This window comes from Pan paniscus, chromosome 2, assembly GCF_029289425.2.
Source record: "Pan paniscus chromosome 2, NHGRI_mPanPan1-v2.0_pri, whole genome shotgun sequence".
Classification (NCBI taxonomy): Eukaryota; Metazoa; Chordata; class Mammalia; order Primates; family Hominidae; genus Pan; species Pan paniscus.
In genome coordinates, this window is record NC_085926.1 from 57216328 (window position 1) to 57237247 (window position 20920).

The following is a 20920-nucleotide window of genomic DNA, read 5'->3' on the forward strand; positions in this document are numbered from 1 at the left end:
ATTTCATAATAGTGATAATTTTATTGATTCTACGCTCAGTTTTATGTCTGAATATAACAGACACATAATAGTAACTCCCCATAAGTGAAATTATCTTTAAACTTGAAATTGTGGGAGTTTGATGGGAGATTACTAAATATTGTTTCCAAGCCATGAAAGCTTAGAGAGAAAGCAGTTCTTATCAGGTTCAAAATGCTGAGCAGTATATGTGGTCAGTCCACGGTATGGAGAGAGATGAAAGTGATTGTTGTTTTAAAGGCACAGGGCAGAACAATTTGAAAATTACGCCAAAATCAGGCATTCGGGGGGCTTCATTTGTTTTTTGAATTTAGTATTGTTTCCAAAATATCTAAGTTTCAAATAAACTGTAAACCTGTTTTAAAATATATTCGTGTTGTTTTAACCACCCATGCCGCTCTTCCTCTAAGAAAACATACCCAAAACAAATATGCAGGTAAACATGATTGGTAAGGAGTTCTTTATTGGTTGTGATTTGTAGCAAATAATCTGTTCTGTGTCAGTGTTCGCAGGGAAATGGACAGTGATATAGAGACCATGCAACAGACAATAGAGGATTTGGAAGTAGCCAGTGATCCCTTATATGTGCCTGACCCAGACCCCACCAAATTTCCTGTTAATCGAAATTTAACCCGAAAGGCTGGATACCTTAATGCTAGGAAGTAAGAAAACTATTGTTATTTTTGTATATTGTGTATCATGTAAGACAATACCAAATGAATATAGTAAATAATTGATGTCTGTCATATTTTGATTTTTATTAAAGGTTGAAACTTTTTAGAGGTGTTAGTATTTATGTGAACTTTTTGACAGATGAAGTACATGAATACTTTTCAGAAGTAAAATCCTACCTAGATATTTATTGAATAATGTAGAATGATAAAAGAAGTGAAACCAGGGCTGGGCATGGTGGCTCACGCCTGTGATCCCAGCACTTTGGGAGGCTGAGGCGGGTGGATCACCTGAGGTCAGGAGTTCGAGACCAGCCTGGCCAACATGGTGAAACCCCACCTCTACTAAAAATACAAAAATTAGCTGAGCATGGTGGCTTGCACCTGTAATCCCAGCTACTCAGGAGGCTGAGGCACGAGAATCACTTGAACATGGGAGGCAGAGGTTGTGATGAGCCGAGATCCCACCACTGCACTCCAGCCTGAGGGACAGAGTGAGACTCTGTCTCAAAAAAAAAAATGAAGTGAAACTAATTTGAGTTTAAATAAATATTCACATATTGTATCATAACATGAGAATGCTGTGAAATATCATTTATCTTACTTTAATATATTTGTAATTATAGCACCAAGTCAAATGTTAGTTTTCACCTGATGATAGGATGAAGCAGGTTAACCCTAGAAATAAAATAAATTCTGTTGTTTTGAATTTACTCCCTTGGAAATTGAACTATAACCTATATTTTATGGATCATTATTATAACAGCCACAGTTTGATAATTTCCAGCCTTGTTTTGGAAACTGTATACACATTCACAAAAGTGAGTCAACATACATGAATTTATTTTAGAGACTGAAAGCATATTTATATTTATTTTCTTGGCATCTTGGTGCCTCTTCACAAGCCAGTTCATTGTAACATGCTTTATCTTGTGTCTAGCTGATGATGAGATTTCAGGTATGTTGTTATTAAAGAGTGAATGTGCTTTCTTCATTCAGTAAAACAGGCTTGGTGTCATCTACCTGGGACAGACAGTTTTACTTCACGCAGGGTGGAAATTTAATGAGTCAGGCCCGTGGGGATGTAGCAGGAGGCCTGGCCATGGACATAGACAACTGTTCAGTGATGGCTGTGGACTGTGAAGACAGACGATATTGTTTTCAGATCACGTCTTTCGATGGAAAAAAGTTGGTATTTTTTTTCTACTACTACTAATCTATAGTATTTTAAACTTCTGAAATGTGAGATAATTCCTTTTTGTTTAGAAATTTTATGGACATTTTAGGTTCATTATGTATTAAGATAAATTGCTTTTTAATCTTGTAGAAATATATTGAATTTTTGTCTCTGACTTGGTTAAATGGTTTCTTGATATTTTGAAGTTGTCAAAGCAATGTCATATAGTAAAGACCTGTGATTTCATGTTAGGGAACTGGAACTGAAAATCCTGCATAGTATCAGGGAAGACAGAACAAGTTAATGGAAAGAGTCCTAAACCTGGGGTCAGAAGGATCAAATTCTGGATCCATTACTTACTGTGTGGTCTCAGACAGTACAGTAATGTCTGTAACCCCTCTCCGCTCCATTTTTCTTCATGTAAAATGTGAATGGGGGGGGTTGTAATCCCTATCGTAAATTGTTGTGAGGAACAGAAATTCTAACATATGTAATGTGACTGACATATAGTAGGTGCTAACAGTAGTGTTATTTTAAAATGTTAATCAAGTATTTGTGATCAGATTATTTTTCCATTAATGTTTATAATACCATTTTAAAAATTTCTGTTACCTTTTTTTGAGGCGGGGTCTTACTGTGTCTCCCTGGCTGCAGTGCAGTGGTGTAAACATGGCTCACTGTAGCCTCAACCTCCTGGGCTCAAGGGATCCTCCTACCTCAGGATCCCAAGTTGCTAGGATCACAGGTGCATGCCACTGTGCCTGGCAATTAAAAAAATTTTTTTTGTAGAGATGTCTCATCATGTTGCCCAGGCTGGTCTCGAACTCCTGGACTTAAGTGATCTTCCTGCTTTAGCCTCCCAAAGTGCTGGGATTATAGGCATGAGCCAGCATGTCCAGGCTTCTATTACCTTTGCATTAAATGAGAATCTTTAAAGTAGCATTTAAAAGAAATTTTCAAAAAGCATGGAAAATGTAAAAAGGAGTATGAAAAAATCCTACTGTCTTATTAATCAAAAGCGACAATTAACTTTTTTGTCCATTGCCTTCCAATTTTTAACTTAAGTACATTTTTAAAATAGTTGAAGAAATACTATAATTTGGATTTGCAGCCACCTATTAAAAACATGTTATAATGGCTATTCTATAATCTATTTAAGGACATACAGTATAATTTAAACATTTTCCTAATGATAGATGTTTAGACTATCTGCCATTTTTCCCCCACTCAATTAAAATACTGCTTTTGACCTTTGAACTTTCTTAATATTCAGGAGCAGCCTGTGGGTTCCCTGACAGTCATTTTTTCCCCTGTATTTATGCACATTAAGATATTATAAAAATAAATAAATTTGACCTTTACTCCTGAAAAAAAGATACTATAGGCCGGGCTTGGTGGCTCACGCCTGTAATCCCAGCTCTTTGGGAGGCCAAGGCGGGTGGATCACCTGACGTCAGGAGTTTGAGACCAGCCTGGCCAATGTGGTGAAATCCAGTCTCTACTAAAAATACAAAGATTAGCTGGGCGTGGTGGTGGGTGCCTGTAATCCTACCTACTTGGGAGGCTGACACAGGGAGAATTGCTTGATCCCAGGAGGCAGAGGTTGCAGTGAGCCGAGATCGTGCCACTGCACTCCAGCCTGGGTGACAGAGTGAGACTTTGCCTCAAAAAAAAAAAAAAAAAAGATACTATAGCTCACTATCCTTTATCAAAATGGTTGTTTAATTTCACATTCCTTCTACAAACATATAATGAATGCCAATATTGTGTGGATTTATCACACTAGATGTTGGAATCACTGTATTCATTTATCAAAATTACCAACTTGTTAACATGTTACTTACTATAAGTATTTACTTTTTGCTTAATGCTTACCATGATTTCCCATTTCACATTCCTGGTGTGATGCAAAATTAATAAAAATTATTATTTTCTCAAACTCTAATATCTATAGAAAAGCGAAATAATGATATGTTAGTGATTAACATTGAAATATTTGATTTAATATTAAAGGAGAAATAAGTAAAGTTTTTTCTATTAGGATCATTGATGTATATTTGAAATATATATGAGTTCATAATATATATGAAATATATATGATAAGTTGAAATGCATTGCCTTCACTGAAATGTAACTTTGTCATGGTCTGTCTTCTGAGGATCAGCACCTGTTCCCTTTTTGGTACATCTTGGCATAGATAGTCAAAGTCAGAGCTGTTAAAGTCTGCATCCTGATACCTCTGGTGGTCTCCTTTTCCTAAGATACCGTTGGTTGTGTTTTGTTTTTGTTCTTTTAATATCGATTTTTATATATGCCTTTAACTTTAAAGATTAAAAAGTTATCTCGGATTATGTTGAAAATACTTTTTTAAACAGTTGAGGCTCAAACGTCTCTTCTCTTCCAGATCTTCAATTTTGCAAGCAGAGAGTAAAAAAGATCATGAAGAGGTAAGATTTTACCTAGTTCATTTCTTCATTGACATTTTAAAATATTTTTCTGATGACAAAACATATATTAATGTGTTCATTGTAGAAATTTTGGAAAATCCTAGTTAATTAAAAATCTTTCTTTTTCGTTTTTGTAAAAGTCTATTGTCCTCGAGCAATATTCTTAAGTTTCTCACAGAATTTTATAGTGGGAGGGACCTTAGAGATCATCTCTGCTATTTTAAAGGCTCAGATTGAGAAATGACCTTGTGACTGTTGCTGTCTGGCAGGCTGTTAGTATCATGAGGTGACAGTTTAATTTATTCCCTTCTCTCACCAATCCTTTGAGACACTATTTGCTGCACTAAGAACATAGTGGCAGCAGATGTGACATGGCAGGAAGCAACTAAAGCTGAAAACCTTGGAGAAATGAAAGATAGAAAAACAAAAATTTGGGAGTCTCTGTTCTTCCTCATGAGCCTTTTATTTTTGGCTCCATTTTTACTCCTAGTATATCAGATATGGAAGGTAAGGTATTAGCAATAATTGATGCTTTAAACCTTTATCTTGAGAAACATTCTTCCATGAAAATGTATCTTAGCTTGATTTTTAGCCTTTTAATTTGGCGTTATAATTGTGTTGGTAAAAGATAAAAGTTGGAAATGCTATAGAGATCTACCTTTATTTACTTCTTATGGAAAAGAGTAATATTAAAACTTGCTTTTAGTCTCTGAGGAACACAGACAAATGTCTCTGTTCTCTGCATAGTTTGCCAAACAAAATATTTGTTTAGATTAGTGAGGCTCTTTGGGCACTTGAATCCTCGAGAGTGAAGCAGAAGATGTAGAGCAGAGATTGTTTTCTATGCTAATTATTTATAAACTTGACAGAAGGGAGGCATGTAAAATATATTCACCAAGAATATATTTATCTTTTAAATTTTTTTACATTTGTGTTAATTATGATACCCGAGTTCACACTGTCTTGTTTGGTGGGGATTAGGAGGGGAAGTGATATAAAAAGATAAATATAGATTATTAAGTATAATCTAACATGATTGCTATATTTTTTATTTCCTTATATGAATTAAACTTGAGATTCTTACATAAATCTACTAAATGTTTTCATATATTTAAATAATAAAAATGTTGAATGTGCTTTTATATATATTTATATATGCACCCTCCTTATGAAATGTTTTCTTATAAGGAAGATAAATATATTACTTCTAATGAAACATCTGTTATGAAATGTTTTCTTGTAAGGAAGATAAATATATTACTTCTAATGAAACATCTGTTGCAGTTGAGTATTGAACATTTGCCTTTACAAGAGAAGCTTTGTAGAAAAAAAAATTATATTTTTCTATTTTTTCCTCTTGCAGTGGATCTGTACAATAAACAACATATCTAAACAAATATACTTAAGTGAAAATCCAGAGGTAATATTTTTATTTTATGTTACCCAGATCTAGCAAAATTGAGTAATTTTGTGGCTTACATGTTTTTATTAATTCATAATTTCTCAGGTTCTGTAATTTTTTAATTTGACCTTGAATGAGTAGCTTTTTTTTTGAGACAGAGTCTCGCCCCATTGCCCAGGCCGGAGTGCTGTGGCCTGATCTTTGTTCACTACAACCTCCACCTCCCAGGTTCAAGCGATTCTCCTGCTTCAGCCTCACCAGTAGCTGAGATTACAGGCGTGTGCCATGACACCCAGCTAATTTTTGTATTTTTAGTAGAGACAGGATTTGGCCATGTTGGCCAGGCTGGTCTCGAACTCCTGTCCTCAGGTGATCTGGCCATCTCGGCCTCCCAAAGTGCTGGGATTACAGGCGTGAGCCACTGTGCCTGGCCTGAATGAGTAGCTTTAATGTGCCATGAATGTAATGAGTGGTCTTCCTAGAACAATAAATTATTTCAAAAGATACTCAGTCAAACAACAAATATTTATTGGGTGTGGACTATTTAACTCTGCGTTAAGCACCATGAAGAAAGGAAATACAGAAGAAAATTGAGCCATGGCCTCTGCCCTCTAGGAGCCTATCTGTATGGAGAGACAAAACTAAAACTTTAAGTAACATTTCAGATAAAACGGGATGTAACTGAAAGCATATGGCGATGACTAAAGGCTTAGGTTTTGAGAATAGTTTTGAGAATATTAAGATCAGTGTGGACTTTAGAGAAAGCTCTGTGGAGATGGTGGAAACCTGAGTTGGGTAGGATTTGTTTGTTTTGAGGAAAAGAAGACACAGTGCAGATAAGAGAAAAAAAGAATACAAATGCAGAAATGGCAGGTTTATGAAACTAGCAGTGTAATTAAAGATTCTTTTTTTTTGAGACAGAGTCTTGCGGTGTTGCCCAGACTGGAGTGCAGTGGTGCTATCTCAGCCCACTGCAGCCTCTGCCTCCCGGGTTCAAGCGATTGTCCTGCCTCAGCCTTTTGAGTAGCTGGGACTACAGGCCTGTGCCACCATGCCCAGCCAATTTTTGTATTTTTAATAGAGACAGGGTTTTGCCATGTTGGCCAGGCTGGTCTCGAACTTCCAACTTCAGGTGATCCACCTGCCTCGGCCTCCCAAAGTGCTGGGATTACAGGCGTGAGCCACCACGCCCAGCCAAGTTAAAGGTTCTTGATAGAGAATACAAAACTGAAATGTGCATACAAGTCACTTAGGGGTCTTGTTAAAATGCATAATATGATTCAGTATGTCTGGGGTGATACAGCGTGAATTCCCAGTTTTGCAAATTATATTTTGTGTGGCAAGGATATCAAACCAGATGAACCCTGAAGTGTAGACACAGCCACAGGTGCAGTCCAAACATACAGGTAGAACCCAGGGGTACAGAGAATTGACAGAGGAGTCAAGTAGGTACTGCAGTATAGTTGGAAGAGGACTTGACTCTAGGACAGGAGCTGTCTGACCTCTGCCACTCTTAGTGGGCCTGTCTGTGCTATGAGAGTCCAGGCAACTCCTGGCTGATGATTTCAGCTGAGGCTGGGAGGGCTAATTTCTTTGGGAGGCTCTCACTCTTCTAAATTGTAATCTGCTGTTGATGTAATGGTGGATTAGATGGGAGGGCTAGACTAGTTTAGTAACTGATTGATATGAAGGATGAAAGAGATGACTAAGGTAAAGATGACTTCCAGGTTTTAAACCCAAGGGAAGAGAAGAAGAATTTGGGAAAGAAGAGTTCTGTTTTTGTCTTAATGGCTTTGAGGTGCCAGCTAAGGAATGCCTAGGAGGAAGTTTTGAACCATAGAAACAAAATCTCATGACCTCCAAAATACTCGTAATTTGTTAGTTTTATAATGTTATTATATTTACATTGTAACATATTTATTACAATTATGTCTAATAAAATAAATTATGAGTTTAATTACGGAAAATCAGTGTTAACTATAGAGAAGGCTTTTGCTTTTAGTAATTTGATCTCCTGCCAATCTAGCTTTTCCTTTTTGTAAGGTTATTTGGGAACAACAAAAAATACCATTAAAATACAAATTAAATAATTTATTTTATCATTTAGGTCATACAGTGTTTGGATTTGAATAGTTTGTAATACTTACAGTCTTTTACTACCAATTATCAGAACTCTAATTTTTAGTTAATATTTCCTAGATTATCCAGAATTATTTTATCTGTATTAGTGAGAATAGGAATTTTGATCAGTTTGTAGCATTGTATTGGTCATTTTGCTAACCATAAGACACAGAAGTGCAAAATTGTTATGTGATTATTTTTTCTAATTTAAAGACCATTTTTATGGAATAGTGCCTGTAGTCTCAACTACTCAGGAGGCTGAGAGGGGAGGATTGTTTGAGCCTAGGAGATCAAGGATGCAGTGAGCCATAATCATGCCATTGCACGCCAGCCTGGGCAATAGAGAACGTATCTCCCAAAAAAAGACCATTTAAAAAATTGTGAAAAAATTTGTAAATTTGCCATGTTAACCATTTTTAAGTATACAGAAATGTTAACTATATGTATGTGATTAAAACAGATCTCTAATTTAAATACCATTTTTATTTAGCCAGTATTTTAAATAAAACAGTAAGTCTAAAGTATTTCTTATGGAAAGCTTTCTTATTTTCAATTTTTTGGTCTGAAAATATGACAGCTTTATAAATTAATAAACAGATACTTCTGAGCATAAATATATTCTGGAAAATTGTGAAAACTTTACCAGCATAGTTATAAAATACTCATATTTTGTGAATATTTCCTATTCCTTCTAAATTTCTTTATTCAACAAATGTATCGATTGTCCATTGTGCCAGGCACTGGGCTGCGTGCTAGCAATACAAACTTTAATAAAAAATATCTGGTAGTTAAAAATGTAAAGAAAACAATATTTTCTTTAAAAATTTAAAGTGTGCAACACTTGCAGGGAATTTTAAAAAATTAAAGAAAAAGCAATATCTAATAATTATGTATAAGTAGAAAATCAGATTTTTTTGCTAGATTATAGGAAGTAAGAGGAAATCAGTTATGTACCCTAATATTAAGACAAGGGAATATAGTACTACTTTAGTAGCTCTAATTTATATTTTAAGTGTAACTCAGAAGCATTCTAACAATTCAGAGTTACATTCAAACTTTTGGTTTGCTTACTTTACTAATATTAGTCCTTTTTTAAAAAAATTGAAATAGGAAACTGCTGCACGAGTAAATCAATCAGCTCTGGAAGCTGTCACTCCTTCCCCATCTTTCCAGCAGAGGCACGAGAGCCTGCGGCCAGCAGCAGGGTAAGTTACCACACTGTGAGTTATTTAAAGAAGGAGATGGGCTATTTAAAGTATCTGTGATCTGGGATTATGTTTGTACTGAAACTTAAGACTTCTCATTGACTTATAATATTGTGTTTTCTTTTTTCATAGTTTGTTAAATATTTAATATCCAAAAGGGAAAATTAAATGCAATGCCTTCTTGTTTTATGCTTAGACAATCTCGGCCACCGACAGCTCGAACCAGCAGTTCAGGATCCTTAGGATCTGAGTCTACAAATTTGGCTGCCCTCTCTCTAGATTCTCTTGTTGCCCCAGACACCCCAATACAGTTTGACATAATTTCTCCTGTGTGTGAAGATCAGCCTGGCCAGGCAAAAGCCTTTGGCCAGGGAGGCAGGTGGGTGATAGCATCACAGGTACATTGTGCTGTGGTCTGTAAGGCTTATAATCCCCTGTCTGCATTTCAGAGTCATCTCTTATTTATCATGTATATCAGCTATGTTGTACTTCCTTTGTTTAATTATGTAACATATTGTTAGGGAAGAACCATGCAGGTTTTTTTCTCTATGTCTTCTGCCTCAGTTAAGGAGTTAAGATAATTTAGTTTCCAAATATTTAATTCTGTATTGCTTATTAGGTCTATTTCTTGGATACTTGCTCTTAAAATTGCAGAAGAAAGTTGATAGCTGTCTTTAGGTCGTGACAATTTTTAAAAAATTCTTGAGGGTAATACATGTGATATAGGTTTATTAGAAAATATTATCTTATACCAGAATAAGAAATCTTCAGGAAGTTACTAAAACATTATCACTATTATGAATTATGAATGAGTCATCGTTTAGTTGTATGATGAATATTCTCACCAAAGCAGTTAAAATTTTTCCTTGGCTGTGATTGAAGGAAACATGACTTAAGGCAAATCACTTATTAAGTAGAGTGGACACCTAATAAACTGATAATATATTAATTTGGATATACATGGCTGTGACCCAGAAAAAGTCATTTACATTTGATCACAGAAATACACTTAGCATTTGATGTAATAGGACACATACTAAAGAGATTAATTTCCTGTTATCTTACTGTCAGTGTTTTTTTAGAACCACTTAGCTCTCTGCTTCCAAAACCTACTTTGTTTTGTTTTGAGATGGGGTCTCACTCTGTTGCCCAGGCTGGAGTGCAGCGGCATGATCATAGCTCACTGCAGCTTTGACCTTCTGGGCTCAAGGGATCCACCTGCCTCACCCTCCTGAGTACCTGGGACCACAGGCGTGCGCCACCACACCAGCTAATTTTTAAATTTCTTTGGTAGAGACGGGTTCTTCCTGTGTTGCCCTAGCAGATCTCAAACTCCCAGGGTCAAGCAATCCTCCTGCCTCGGCCTCCCAAAGTGCTGAGATTACAGGTGTGAGCCACAATGCCCAGCCCTCCAAAACCTACTTTGAGTTGTACTTTTCTTCCTTCACTGTGGTGTGCCACAAGCCATGCACACTAAGGAGGAAGGTAGCTTCCATCTCCAGTTCACTTTTCTTTTTGCATTGTTACTTATGCTTTAAGAAATACAGGTTTAAAACTAGATTATAGGTAACTTGTAACATGTACTTACAGAACCTAAAAAGAAGTTTTTACAATTCCAGGACATTCTTGGCATTTTTCTCAAGCAACTAAGATTGCAGTTAAATAAGTGTTCCTCTGTGCTAGCTTATTTAAATTCAAGAACTTTTGCAACATGGTTTATGTTGATTTTTTGTTGTGTATGTCTAAACTTCCAATTCATCTGTGTCTTCTAAAGTGCACCAACATTGATCAGTTAGTGTGTGAGGGCAGAGGCCTTCATCATAGTAATTTAGTGATCAATAGTGTTTCTTAATAGGATGGGGCATTTTAGAGCTTTTTTTTTTTAAATGTTAACTGTGGTTTTAATAATTAGATTTCTTCTATGTGGCTCATGGTAACTGACCATGTGTTCATATTTTCTTCTAAACTTTTTAGGCGTACAAATCCATTTGGAGAATCTGGAGGAAGTACAAAATCTGAAACTGAAGGTAAGACAGATGTGCAGCATTCATATATTTTAGAACTGCTTCTCAGCAAACTGTGAATAATTTATTGTTTATATTTGCTCTGCTACTAAGATCAGTTTTAATGCTATCTTTACTTCAGAATTTCCTCTACTTACTTATAGTACACTTGAAGCAACAGAACTTAATCTGACTTAAGATGTTGTGATTCATACAAAACGATAGACTCTCATACTTTTGACCTTATAGTCAAATTCTCAGTGCCTAAGATACCTTTCAAGCTTTTCCTAACAGCTGATGTTTCTCTTCTGGTACTGGAGCATAAATTTTGTTTTTCCGCCACTAACTATTTATTTGAATTCTAAACTTACAGAAATGCTGTAAGAACCACCAGTTGTTGTGTGTTTGTGTGTGTGTGTGTGTGTGTGTGTGTGTGTTGAGACAGGGCTCCCTATGTTGCCTAGGCTGGTCTCGAACTCCTGGGCTCAAGGGATCCTCCTGCCTTAGCCTCCCACGGTGCTAGGATTACAGGTGTGAACCACCACGCCTGGCCTCAGAACCGCCAATTGTTGAAGCATTACTTTTAGCTATTTGAATTTGAAACCCTAATTTTCCTATAACTTGGAATACTGTAGTTAGGAGTTATTTTGAAATGTCTCCCTTAGGTTGTTGAATTTTTCACTAGAAAACCTAAAAGGAGGCAGTGTATTTTATTCTTTTGGAAAAGAAATATGGCGAAAAAAATAAAATTAAATTTATACAGTAAAAAAAAAAATATGTAATACACCTTGTTCTATTATAGATTCTATTCTTCATCAGTTATTTATTGTCCGATTCCTTGGTTCAATGGAGGTGAAATCAGATGACCATCCAGATGTTGTTTATGAAACTATGCGCCAAATCTTAGCTGCCCGGGCCATCCATAACATCTTTCGTATGACAGAATCGCATTTATTAGTCACTTGTGACTGTTTAAAGTAAGTAAAACCCTCCCTTAAAAAACTGTAGAAAAAACATTTACATGATTTCAGCCTAATTAAAATTTGTTTTCCAATTTTTAAATTATTATTTTAGGTTAATTGATCCACAGACACAAGTTACAAGGCTCACGGTGAGTTCCGCATGATTTAAGCTTTGTTTTAGGTCCCTTTGTATATATACACATCTTACAACTTGATAATAATCCTGATCCTGTATATTCAAGTGTGATAGTATCAGCTATGATTGGTCTTTGGCTGTTGTATTTAAGTCTATGGCCATCTCCAAAAAGTTGTCATTGAACATTTTATGTAACTTAAAAGAATTAACACAATTCTTTTTGTAATTTTTTTAACACAGTTCTTTTTGACGTTGTAAAATGTGTTAATGACTAATAAAACAAATGTAATATTCAACAACCTTTTTCTGCTTGTTAATTCAAACCAAATATGACATTACTTGTTTCTGCATTACAAGTCTGTTAAAATAATTGGCTTTAATATATTAAAATATTTATATTTTTAGAACTTAGCATATGAGTTCGTCACAAGTGCTGCTGTAATGACTTGTAAGATCTCATGTTTGCTTCTTATGTTTTCTGTGGCAGTTTCCATTACCTTGTGTAGTTTTGTATGCTACACACCAGGAAAATAAGCGCCTTTTTGGATTTGTTCTTCGGACATCAAGCGGGAGAAGTGAAAGTAATCTGTCATCAGTCTGCTATATATTTGAGTCAAACAATGAGGGGGAAAAGGTACATGGCTTTTCAGAATATCTCTGTCATAACCACTTACTAAGTGATTCTTACTAAGATTTAATAATAATTAAATTCTTACAAATTAAATTACTTAGTAATTACTGATTGAATTCTTTACAATTTATACAAATTTATGAGGCACATGTGAATTTTGTTACATGTATAGAATGTACAGTAAGCAAGTCAGGGTATTTAGGGTGTCCATCATCCAAGTACAATACATTTTTGTGAAGTATAGTCACTCTACTCTGCTGTCAGATATTAAATATATTCTTTCTATCGTAATTTATGGTTGTACCCTTTAATCAACTTTTCTTCATCCTCCCCCTTTCCTCATCACTCAGCCTTCCCAGTCTCTGTTGTCTATCATTCCACACTCTGCCTCCACGTGATCAATTTTTTGGCTCCCACATACAAGTGAGAACATGTGATATTTGTCTTTTTGTGCCTGGCTTATTTCACGTAAGATAATGACTTCTAGTTCCATCCACATTGTTGCAAATGACATGATTTCATTCTTTTTATGGCTGAATAGTACTCCATTGTGTATATGTACCACATTTTCTTTATTCATTTATCTGTTAATGAACATTTATATTGATTTAATATCTTTGCTATTGTGAATAGTACTACAGTAAACATGTGAGTGCAGGTATCCTTTTGACACAGATTTCTTTAATTTTGGGTAGATACCCAGTAGTGGGATTGTTGGATCGAATGGTAGTTCTATTTTTAGTTTTTGTTGTTGTTGTTGTTTTTGAGATGGAGTTTCACTCTGTCGCCCAGGCTGGAATGCAGTGGTGCGATCTTGGCTCACTGCAACCTCTGCCTCCTGGGTTCACGCCATTCTCCTGCCTCAGCCTCCCGAGTAGCTGGGATTACAGGTGCCCGCCACCATGCCCGGCTAATTTTTTGTATTTTTAGTAGAGACGGGGTTTCACCGTGTTAGCCAGGATAGTCTCGATCTCCTGACCTCGTGATCTGCCTGCCTCAGCCTCCCAAAGTGCTGGGATTACAGGCGTGAGCCACCATACCCGCTCTATTTTTAGTTTTTTGAGAGATCTCCATACTGTTTTCCATAGTGGTTGTACTAGTTTATGTTCCCACCAACAGTGTATGAGTTCCCCTTTTTTTCTGCATTTCACCAACATCTGCTATTTTTTGTCTTTTTAGTGATAGCCATTCTGACTAGGGTAAGAATGGCTCATTGTCATTTTGATTTGCATTTCTCTAATGATTAGTAATGTCGAGCATCTTTTCATATACCTGTTGGCTGTTTTTGTGTCCTTTAAGAAATGCATATTCATATCCTCTGCATACTTTTAAGTGGGATTATTTGATTTTTTCCCTGTTGAGTTCGTTGTATATTCTGGATATTAGTCCCCAGTTGGATGAACAGTTTGCAAATAATTTCTCCCATTCAACAGGTTGTCTGTTTACTCTGTTATTTCTTTGGCTATGCAGACACTTTTTAGTTTAAGTCCCATTTGTTTATTTTTATTGCCTATACTTTTGAGGTCTTAGGCATAAAATCTTTGCCGAGACTAATGTGCAGGAGAGTTTTCCCTTCATTTTCTTCTAGTATTTTTTTTTTCTATGGAAAATAACCTTTTTTTTTTTTGAGACAGACTCTTGCTCTGTTGCCCAGGCTGGAGTGCAGTGGCACAATCTTGGCTCACCGTAACCTCCACCTCCTGGATTAAAGTGATTTTCCTGCCTCAGCCTCCCGAGTAGCTGGGACTACAGTTGTGTGCCACCATGCCCGGCTAATTTTTTTAGTAGAGACAGGATTTCACCATGTTGGCCAGGCTGGTCTTGAACTCCTGACCTCAAGTGATCCACCTGCCTTGGCCTCCCAAAGTGCTGGGATTACAGGCATGAGCTGCCACACCCAGCTGGAAAAAGAACCTTTAATAGAACAATTATTGAGAATATCGTACTAACAAAGTTTCTCAAGAGACTAATTAGAGCTAAAATGGTGAAAGTAGGATGATCTTTGTTTTTCGTTTTAATTTTTGTGGTTACAAGGGGTGGGGGTGTGTGTGTGTGTGTGTGTGTGTGTGTGTGTGTGTGTGTGTGTATGCATTTTTTTTTTTTTCCAGATGGAGTCCTGCTGTGTCACCTGGGCTGGAGTGCAATGGCGCGATCTTGGCTCATTGCAACCTCCGCCCCCTTGGGTTTAAGCGATTCTCCTGCCTCAGCCTCCTGAGTAGCTGGGTCTATAGGCATGCGCCACCACGCCCAGCTAATTTTGTATTTTTAGTAGAGACAGGGTTTCTCCATGTTGGTCAGGCTGGTCTCAAACTCCCGACCTCAGATGATCCGCCTGCCTCGGCCTCCCAAAGTGTTGGGATTACAGGTGTGAGCCACCTCGCCCGGCCAGGTGTATATATTTATGCAGTACATGAAATATTTTGCTACACTTATGCAATGCGTAATAACCACATCATGGAAAATGGAGTATTCCTTCCCTTAAGCATTTATCCTTTGTATTAGAAACAATCCAATTATACTCTTTTAGTTATTTTTAAATGTACAATTATTATTGACCGTAGTCCCCCTGTTCTATCAAATACCAGGTCTTATTCATTCTATTTTTTTTTTTTAATCATTAACCATCCTCCCACCCCCCATCCCCACACTACCCTTCTCAGCCTCTGGTAACCACCCTTCTATTCTCTGGCTCCATGAGTTCAATTGTTTTGATTTTTAGATCCCACAAATAAGTGAAAACATGCAATATTTGTCTTTCTGTGCCTGGCTTATTTTGCTTAACATAATGACCTCCATGTTCCATATATCTTATTGCAAATGACAGAATCTCATTCTTTTTTATGGCTGAATAGTACTCCATTGTATGTAAGTACCACATTTTCTTTATCCATTTTCTTTATCCATGTATCATCCATTCAAATGACAGAATCTCATTCTTTTTTTCTGGCTGAATAGTACTCCATTGTGTGTGTGTACATTTTCTTTATCCATTCATCTGTTGTTGTTTTTTTTTTTTTTCCATTCATCTGTTGATGGACACTTAGGTGGCTTCCAAGTTTTAACTATTGTGAATCGAGCTGCAGCAAACATGGGAGTGCAGATGTCTCTTCAATATACTGATTTCCTTTTTTTAGGTATATACCCAGCAGTGGGATTGCTGGATCATATGGTAGCTCTATTTTTAGTTCTTTGAGGAACCTCCAGACTTTTCTCCATAGTAGTTATACTAATTTACATTCCCACCAACAGTGTACAAGGGTTCCCTTTTCTCCACATGCTTCCCAGCATTTGTTATTGCCTTTTTGCTATAAGCCATTTTAACTGGGGTGAGATGATACATTGTAGTTTTGATTTGCATTTCTCTGATGATCAGTGATGTTGAGGACCTTTTCATATGCCTGTTTGCCATTTGTATGTCTTCTTTTGAAAAATGTCTATTCAAATATTTTGCCCAGTTTTAAATCAGATTAAGGTTTTTCCTATAGAGTTGTTTGAGCTCTTTGTATATTCTGGTTGTTAATCCCTTGTCAGATGAGTAGTTTACAAATATTTTCTCCCATTCTGTGGCTTGTTTCTTCACTTTATTGATTGTTGCCTTTGCAGTGCAGAAACTTTTTAACTTGATGAGATCCCATTTGTCCATTTTTGCTTTAGTTGCCTGTGCTTGTGGGGTATTACTCAAGAAATTTTTGCCCAGACTGATGTCCTGGAGAGTTTCCCCAATATTTTCTTGTAGTAGTTTCATAGTTCAAGGTCTTAGATTTAAGGCTTTAATCCATTTTGATTAGATTTTTGTATATGGTGAGAGAAAGGGGTCTAGTTTTATTCTTCTGCATATGGATATCCAGTTTTCCCGGCACCATTTATTGAAGGGACTGTCTTTTCCCCAATGTATATTCGTGGCGCCTTTGTCAAAAATGAGTTCACTGTAGTTGTGTGGATTTGTTTCTGGATTCTCTATTCTGTTGCACTGGTCTATGTGTCTTTTTTTTTTTTTTTTTTTGCCAGTACCATGCTGTTTTGGTTACTATAGCTCTGTAGCATTGTAATTTGAAGTCAGGTAATGTGATTTCTCTAATTTTGTTATTTTTGCTCAGAATAGCTTTGGCTATTCTGAATCTTTTATGATTCCATATACATTTTCAGATTGTTTTTTCTATTTCTGTGAAGAATGCCATTGGTTTTTTGATAGGGATTGCATTGAATCTATAGATTGCTTTGGGTAGTATGGACATTTTAACAATATTGATTCTTCCAATCCATGAACGTGGAATATGTTTCCATTTTTGGTGTCCTCTTCAATTTCTTTCATCAGTGTTTTATAGTTTTTTGTTTTTTTTGTTTGTTTTTTTGAGACAGAGTCTCATTCTATTGCCCAGGCTGGAGTGCAGTTGCATAATCTCGGCTCACTGCAATGTCTGCCTCCCAGGTTCAAGTAATTCTCATGCCTCAGCCTCCCAAGTACCTGGGATTACAGGTGTGTGCCACCACCACCTGGCTAATTTTTGTATTTTTAGTAGAGATGGGGTTTCACCATATTGGCCAGGCTGGTCTCAAACTCCTGGCCTCAAGTGATCCACCTGTCTCGGCCTCCCAAAGTGCTGGGATTACAGGCCTGAGCCACTGCGCCCAGCCTGTAGTTTTCATTATAGAGATCTTTCACTTTGGTTAACTCCTAGGTATTTAATTTTATCTGTGGCTATTGTAAGTGAGATTACTTTATTTATTTTTCAGATTGTTCACTGTTGGCATATAGAAATGCTACTAATTGTTGTATGTTGATTTTGTATCCTGAAACTTTACTGAATTCATCAGTTCTAATAGTTTTTTGGTGGAGTCTAGGTTTTTCTAAATATAAGATCATCATATCATCTGCAAACAAGGATAGTTTGACTTCTTCCTTTACAATTTGGATGCCTTTTTTCCTCTCTTACCTGATTACTCATCTTCCATCTAAAAGGTGGAAAGGCTTTTTGTTTTTCTGCATTCAGTATGATACTAGCTGTGAGTCTGTCATATATGGCTTTTATTATGTTGAGCTATATTCCTTCTATACCAAGTTTTTTTAAGGGTTTTTAATCATGAAGGGATGTTGAACTTTATCAAATGCATTTTCAGCAGTAATTGAAATGATTAAATAGTTTTTGTCCTTTATTCTGTTGATGTGATGTAGCATATTGATTGATTTGCATATGTTGAACTATCTTTGCATTCCTGGGATAAATCCCACTTGGTCATGATAAATGATCTTTTTAATGTGTTGTTGAATTTGGTTTGCTAGTATTTTGTTGAGGATTTTTGCATCAATATTCATGAGATATATTGGCCTGTAGTTTTCTTTTTTTGATATGTCTTTGTCTGGTTTTGGTATCAGGTAATACTGGCCTCGTAGAATGAGTTTGGAAGTATTCCCTTCTCCTCTATTTTTTGGAACATTTTGGGTAAGATTGGTATTAGTTCTTCTTTAAATGTTTGGTAGAATTCAGCAGGAAAGCCATCAGGTACTGGGCTTTTCTTTACCAGGAGACTTCTTATTATGGTTTGGATCTTGTTACTTGTTATTGGACTGTTCAGGTTTTGGATTTCTTCATGGTTCAATCTTGGTAGGTTGTATTTGTCTAGGAATTTATCCATTTCTTCTTGATTTTCCAATTTACTAGCATGTAGTTGCTCATAGTAGCCACCAATGATCCTTTGAATTTATGCAGTATCAATTGTAATGTCACCTTTTTAATCTCCAATTTTATTTGAGTCTTCTTTTTCTTAGTCTGGCTAAATGTCAGTTTTATCTTTTCAAATAAACCAACTTTTTGTTATGTTGATCTTTTGTATTGTTTTCTTCATGTCAGATTCATTTATTTCTGCTCTGATCCTTATAATTTCTTATAGTATTTTTATAGTTTTGGGTCTTATGTTTAAGTCTTTAATGTATTTTGAGTTGATTTTTGTGTATGGTGAGAGGGAGGGGTCTGGTTTCATTCTTCTACATGTGGCTCTCCAATCTTGCCAGAACCATTTATTGAAGAGGATATCCCTTCCCCAGTGAAAGTTCTTTGTCACTTTTGTTAAAGATCAGTTGGCTGTAAACAAGTGGCTTCGTTCCTGGGTTCTCTCTTCTGTTCCATTGGCCATGTGTCTTATTTTTATAACAATCCCCTGCTGTTTTGCTTACTATAGCCTTGTAATATATTTTGAAGTTAGGTAATGTGATGCCTCCAGCTTTGTTCTTTTTGTTTAAGATTGCTTTGGCTATTTGCATTGAACCTATAGATTGCTTTGGGCAATATGGTTATTTTAACTATATTATTCTGATCCATGAGCATGGGATGTTCTTTTGTGTCTTCAGTCTCTTTCATCAGTGTTTTGTAGTTTTTTGTGTAAATAAAATTCTTATATAATTCTAAGATTTTTGGAAAAAACTCCCAAATTTTGCCTAGGCTTACTGAGCTGCTTGAGCAAAGCATCTCTGAATAGAGCCAAGCTGATGGTTTGGGCCTTCTGACTCTACAGACCCATGTTTTCCCTGCCACTGATAGCTGGTGCAATCTTTTAGCCTCTCATTTATGTTGGGAACCAAACATTATGTTGGGAACCAAAACCAGCCATTTTCAGATGTCTTCAGCTGAGAATAGCATTAGCAGCTGCATGCTTCTTCCTCGTAGGCCTTACTATGACAGTAATGAATTTGACATAACAAGAAGTGGGGTATATATGAAGGTGAGAGTCAGCAGTGGAATCCTATAGACTTCAAGGAAAACATACAAAGCCTTGGTTTGGGGGCTTGAGCATTCTTAAATATGCTTTTGCTTGAAGCAATGTATTAGGATTAGTTATAAAACTAGTTCCATCAGTTATTTGGATACTTGACATTTTTGCTTTGTTGTGAGAACTGCCTGAATTTTTCATACTTTTTCTCTTTTTAGATATGTGATTCTGTTGGACTGGCAAAACAGATAGCTTTGCATGCTGAACTGGTAAGAATCCAAGATGTGGCTGGGCACAGTGGTTCACACCTGTAATCGCAGCACATTGGGAGGCCGAGGCGGGCAGATCACTTGAGGTCAGGAGTTCGAGACTAACCTGGCCAACATGGTGAAACCCCGTTTCTACTAAAAATACAAAAATTAGTTGGGTGTGGTGTCGTGCACCTGTAATCCCAGCTACTGAGGAGGTCTGAGGCACGAGAATGACTTGAATCTGGGAGGCGGAGGTTGCAATGAGCCGAGATCACACCACTGCACTCCAGCCTGGGCAACAGAGCGAGACTGTATCTCAAAAAAAAAAAAAAATCCAAGATGCTTGATTTTCCAAGAATGTTAACTAAAATAGTATATTAGTTCTTTCATATTAGCAAGTAAATAAAATGATTTTGCTAAGCAAGGTTAACAGTGATACTGTTACCAACATAGCATTTAGAATTTGGATAATTGTTTACCATTGAATATAAACTGTTGATGTGCTTTCTTATGTATAAATGCAAAAAAGTATTGAAAGGTTACACATGTGATATTAACTGAAATGTCTAAAATTTAAAGTTATTTCATATTTAATTCATTAGTTTTATTCATCTGTTCTTTAGGATCGTAGGGCATCAGAAAAACAAAAAGAAATAGAGAGAGTAAAAGAGAAGCAACAGAAAGAACTCAATAAACAAAAACAGATTGAAAAGGTATACAGTCCTAATGTCTGGATCTTTATGTGTTGTTTGTGAAGACTTAATTCAGCACTATGACTTTCAGATTTGAATTTCCAAATGAAGGGCTGTTTCTGCTTGTTCAGCCACTTCATAAACAGATGATTCATACCATAGCAGAAAAGGGTCACATCTGTTTTTTGATATGACGTTTACATTATAGTTATGTTGACATGTAATATGACTGTTTCAAAAATATACCAGAACTTTAATATCTCAGAGGAGGTTGTCTCTGTCAAAGCAGTTGAGAGGCTGTGTAGACTTAACTGCCATTGCTGAAAGCCATTTTGCCTTCTATGGGGGGGAAATAAATAAATATATATGTTATATGAAATATATAATGAAATGTATATTTTTAATATTGCCAGGAGTGTCAAATCATTGTCCATCCAACAGGATAATTTTAAAAGACAAATTTCAGAGCAAAACTTGAAGAATGCATTAAATGATCCAT

At 36.2% G+C, this 20920-nt stretch overlaps 1 protein-coding gene across 2 annotated transcripts in view; it reads left to right on the top strand.

Annotated features, from left to right (window-relative positions):
* Nucleotides 1-20920, top strand: part of APPL1 (adaptor protein, phosphotyrosine interacting with PH domain and leucine zipper 1) — a 45389-nt gene that overhangs the window by 19984 nt on the left and 4485 nt on the right. For both annotated transcript variants that reach the window (XM_003818708.6, XM_014344253.4), the window contains 12 exons: nucleotides 522-680; nucleotides 1689-1877; nucleotides 4271-4313; nucleotides 5677-5733; nucleotides 8947-9041; nucleotides 9238-9420; nucleotides 11016-11068; nucleotides 11847-12021; nucleotides 12119-12155; nucleotides 12630-12776; nucleotides 19697-19747; nucleotides 20353-20442. In XM_003818708.6, the coding sequence (XP_003818756.1) occupies nucleotides 522-680; nucleotides 1689-1877; nucleotides 4271-4313; nucleotides 5677-5733; nucleotides 8947-9041; nucleotides 9238-9420; nucleotides 11016-11068; nucleotides 11847-12021; nucleotides 12119-12155; nucleotides 12630-12776; nucleotides 19697-19747; nucleotides 20353-20442 (1279 nt within the window). The remainder of the gene's footprint in view (nucleotides 1-521; nucleotides 681-1688; nucleotides 1878-4270; nucleotides 4314-5676; nucleotides 5734-8946; nucleotides 9042-9237; nucleotides 9421-11015; nucleotides 11069-11846; nucleotides 12022-12118; nucleotides 12156-12629; nucleotides 12777-19696; nucleotides 19748-20352; nucleotides 20443-20920) is intronic.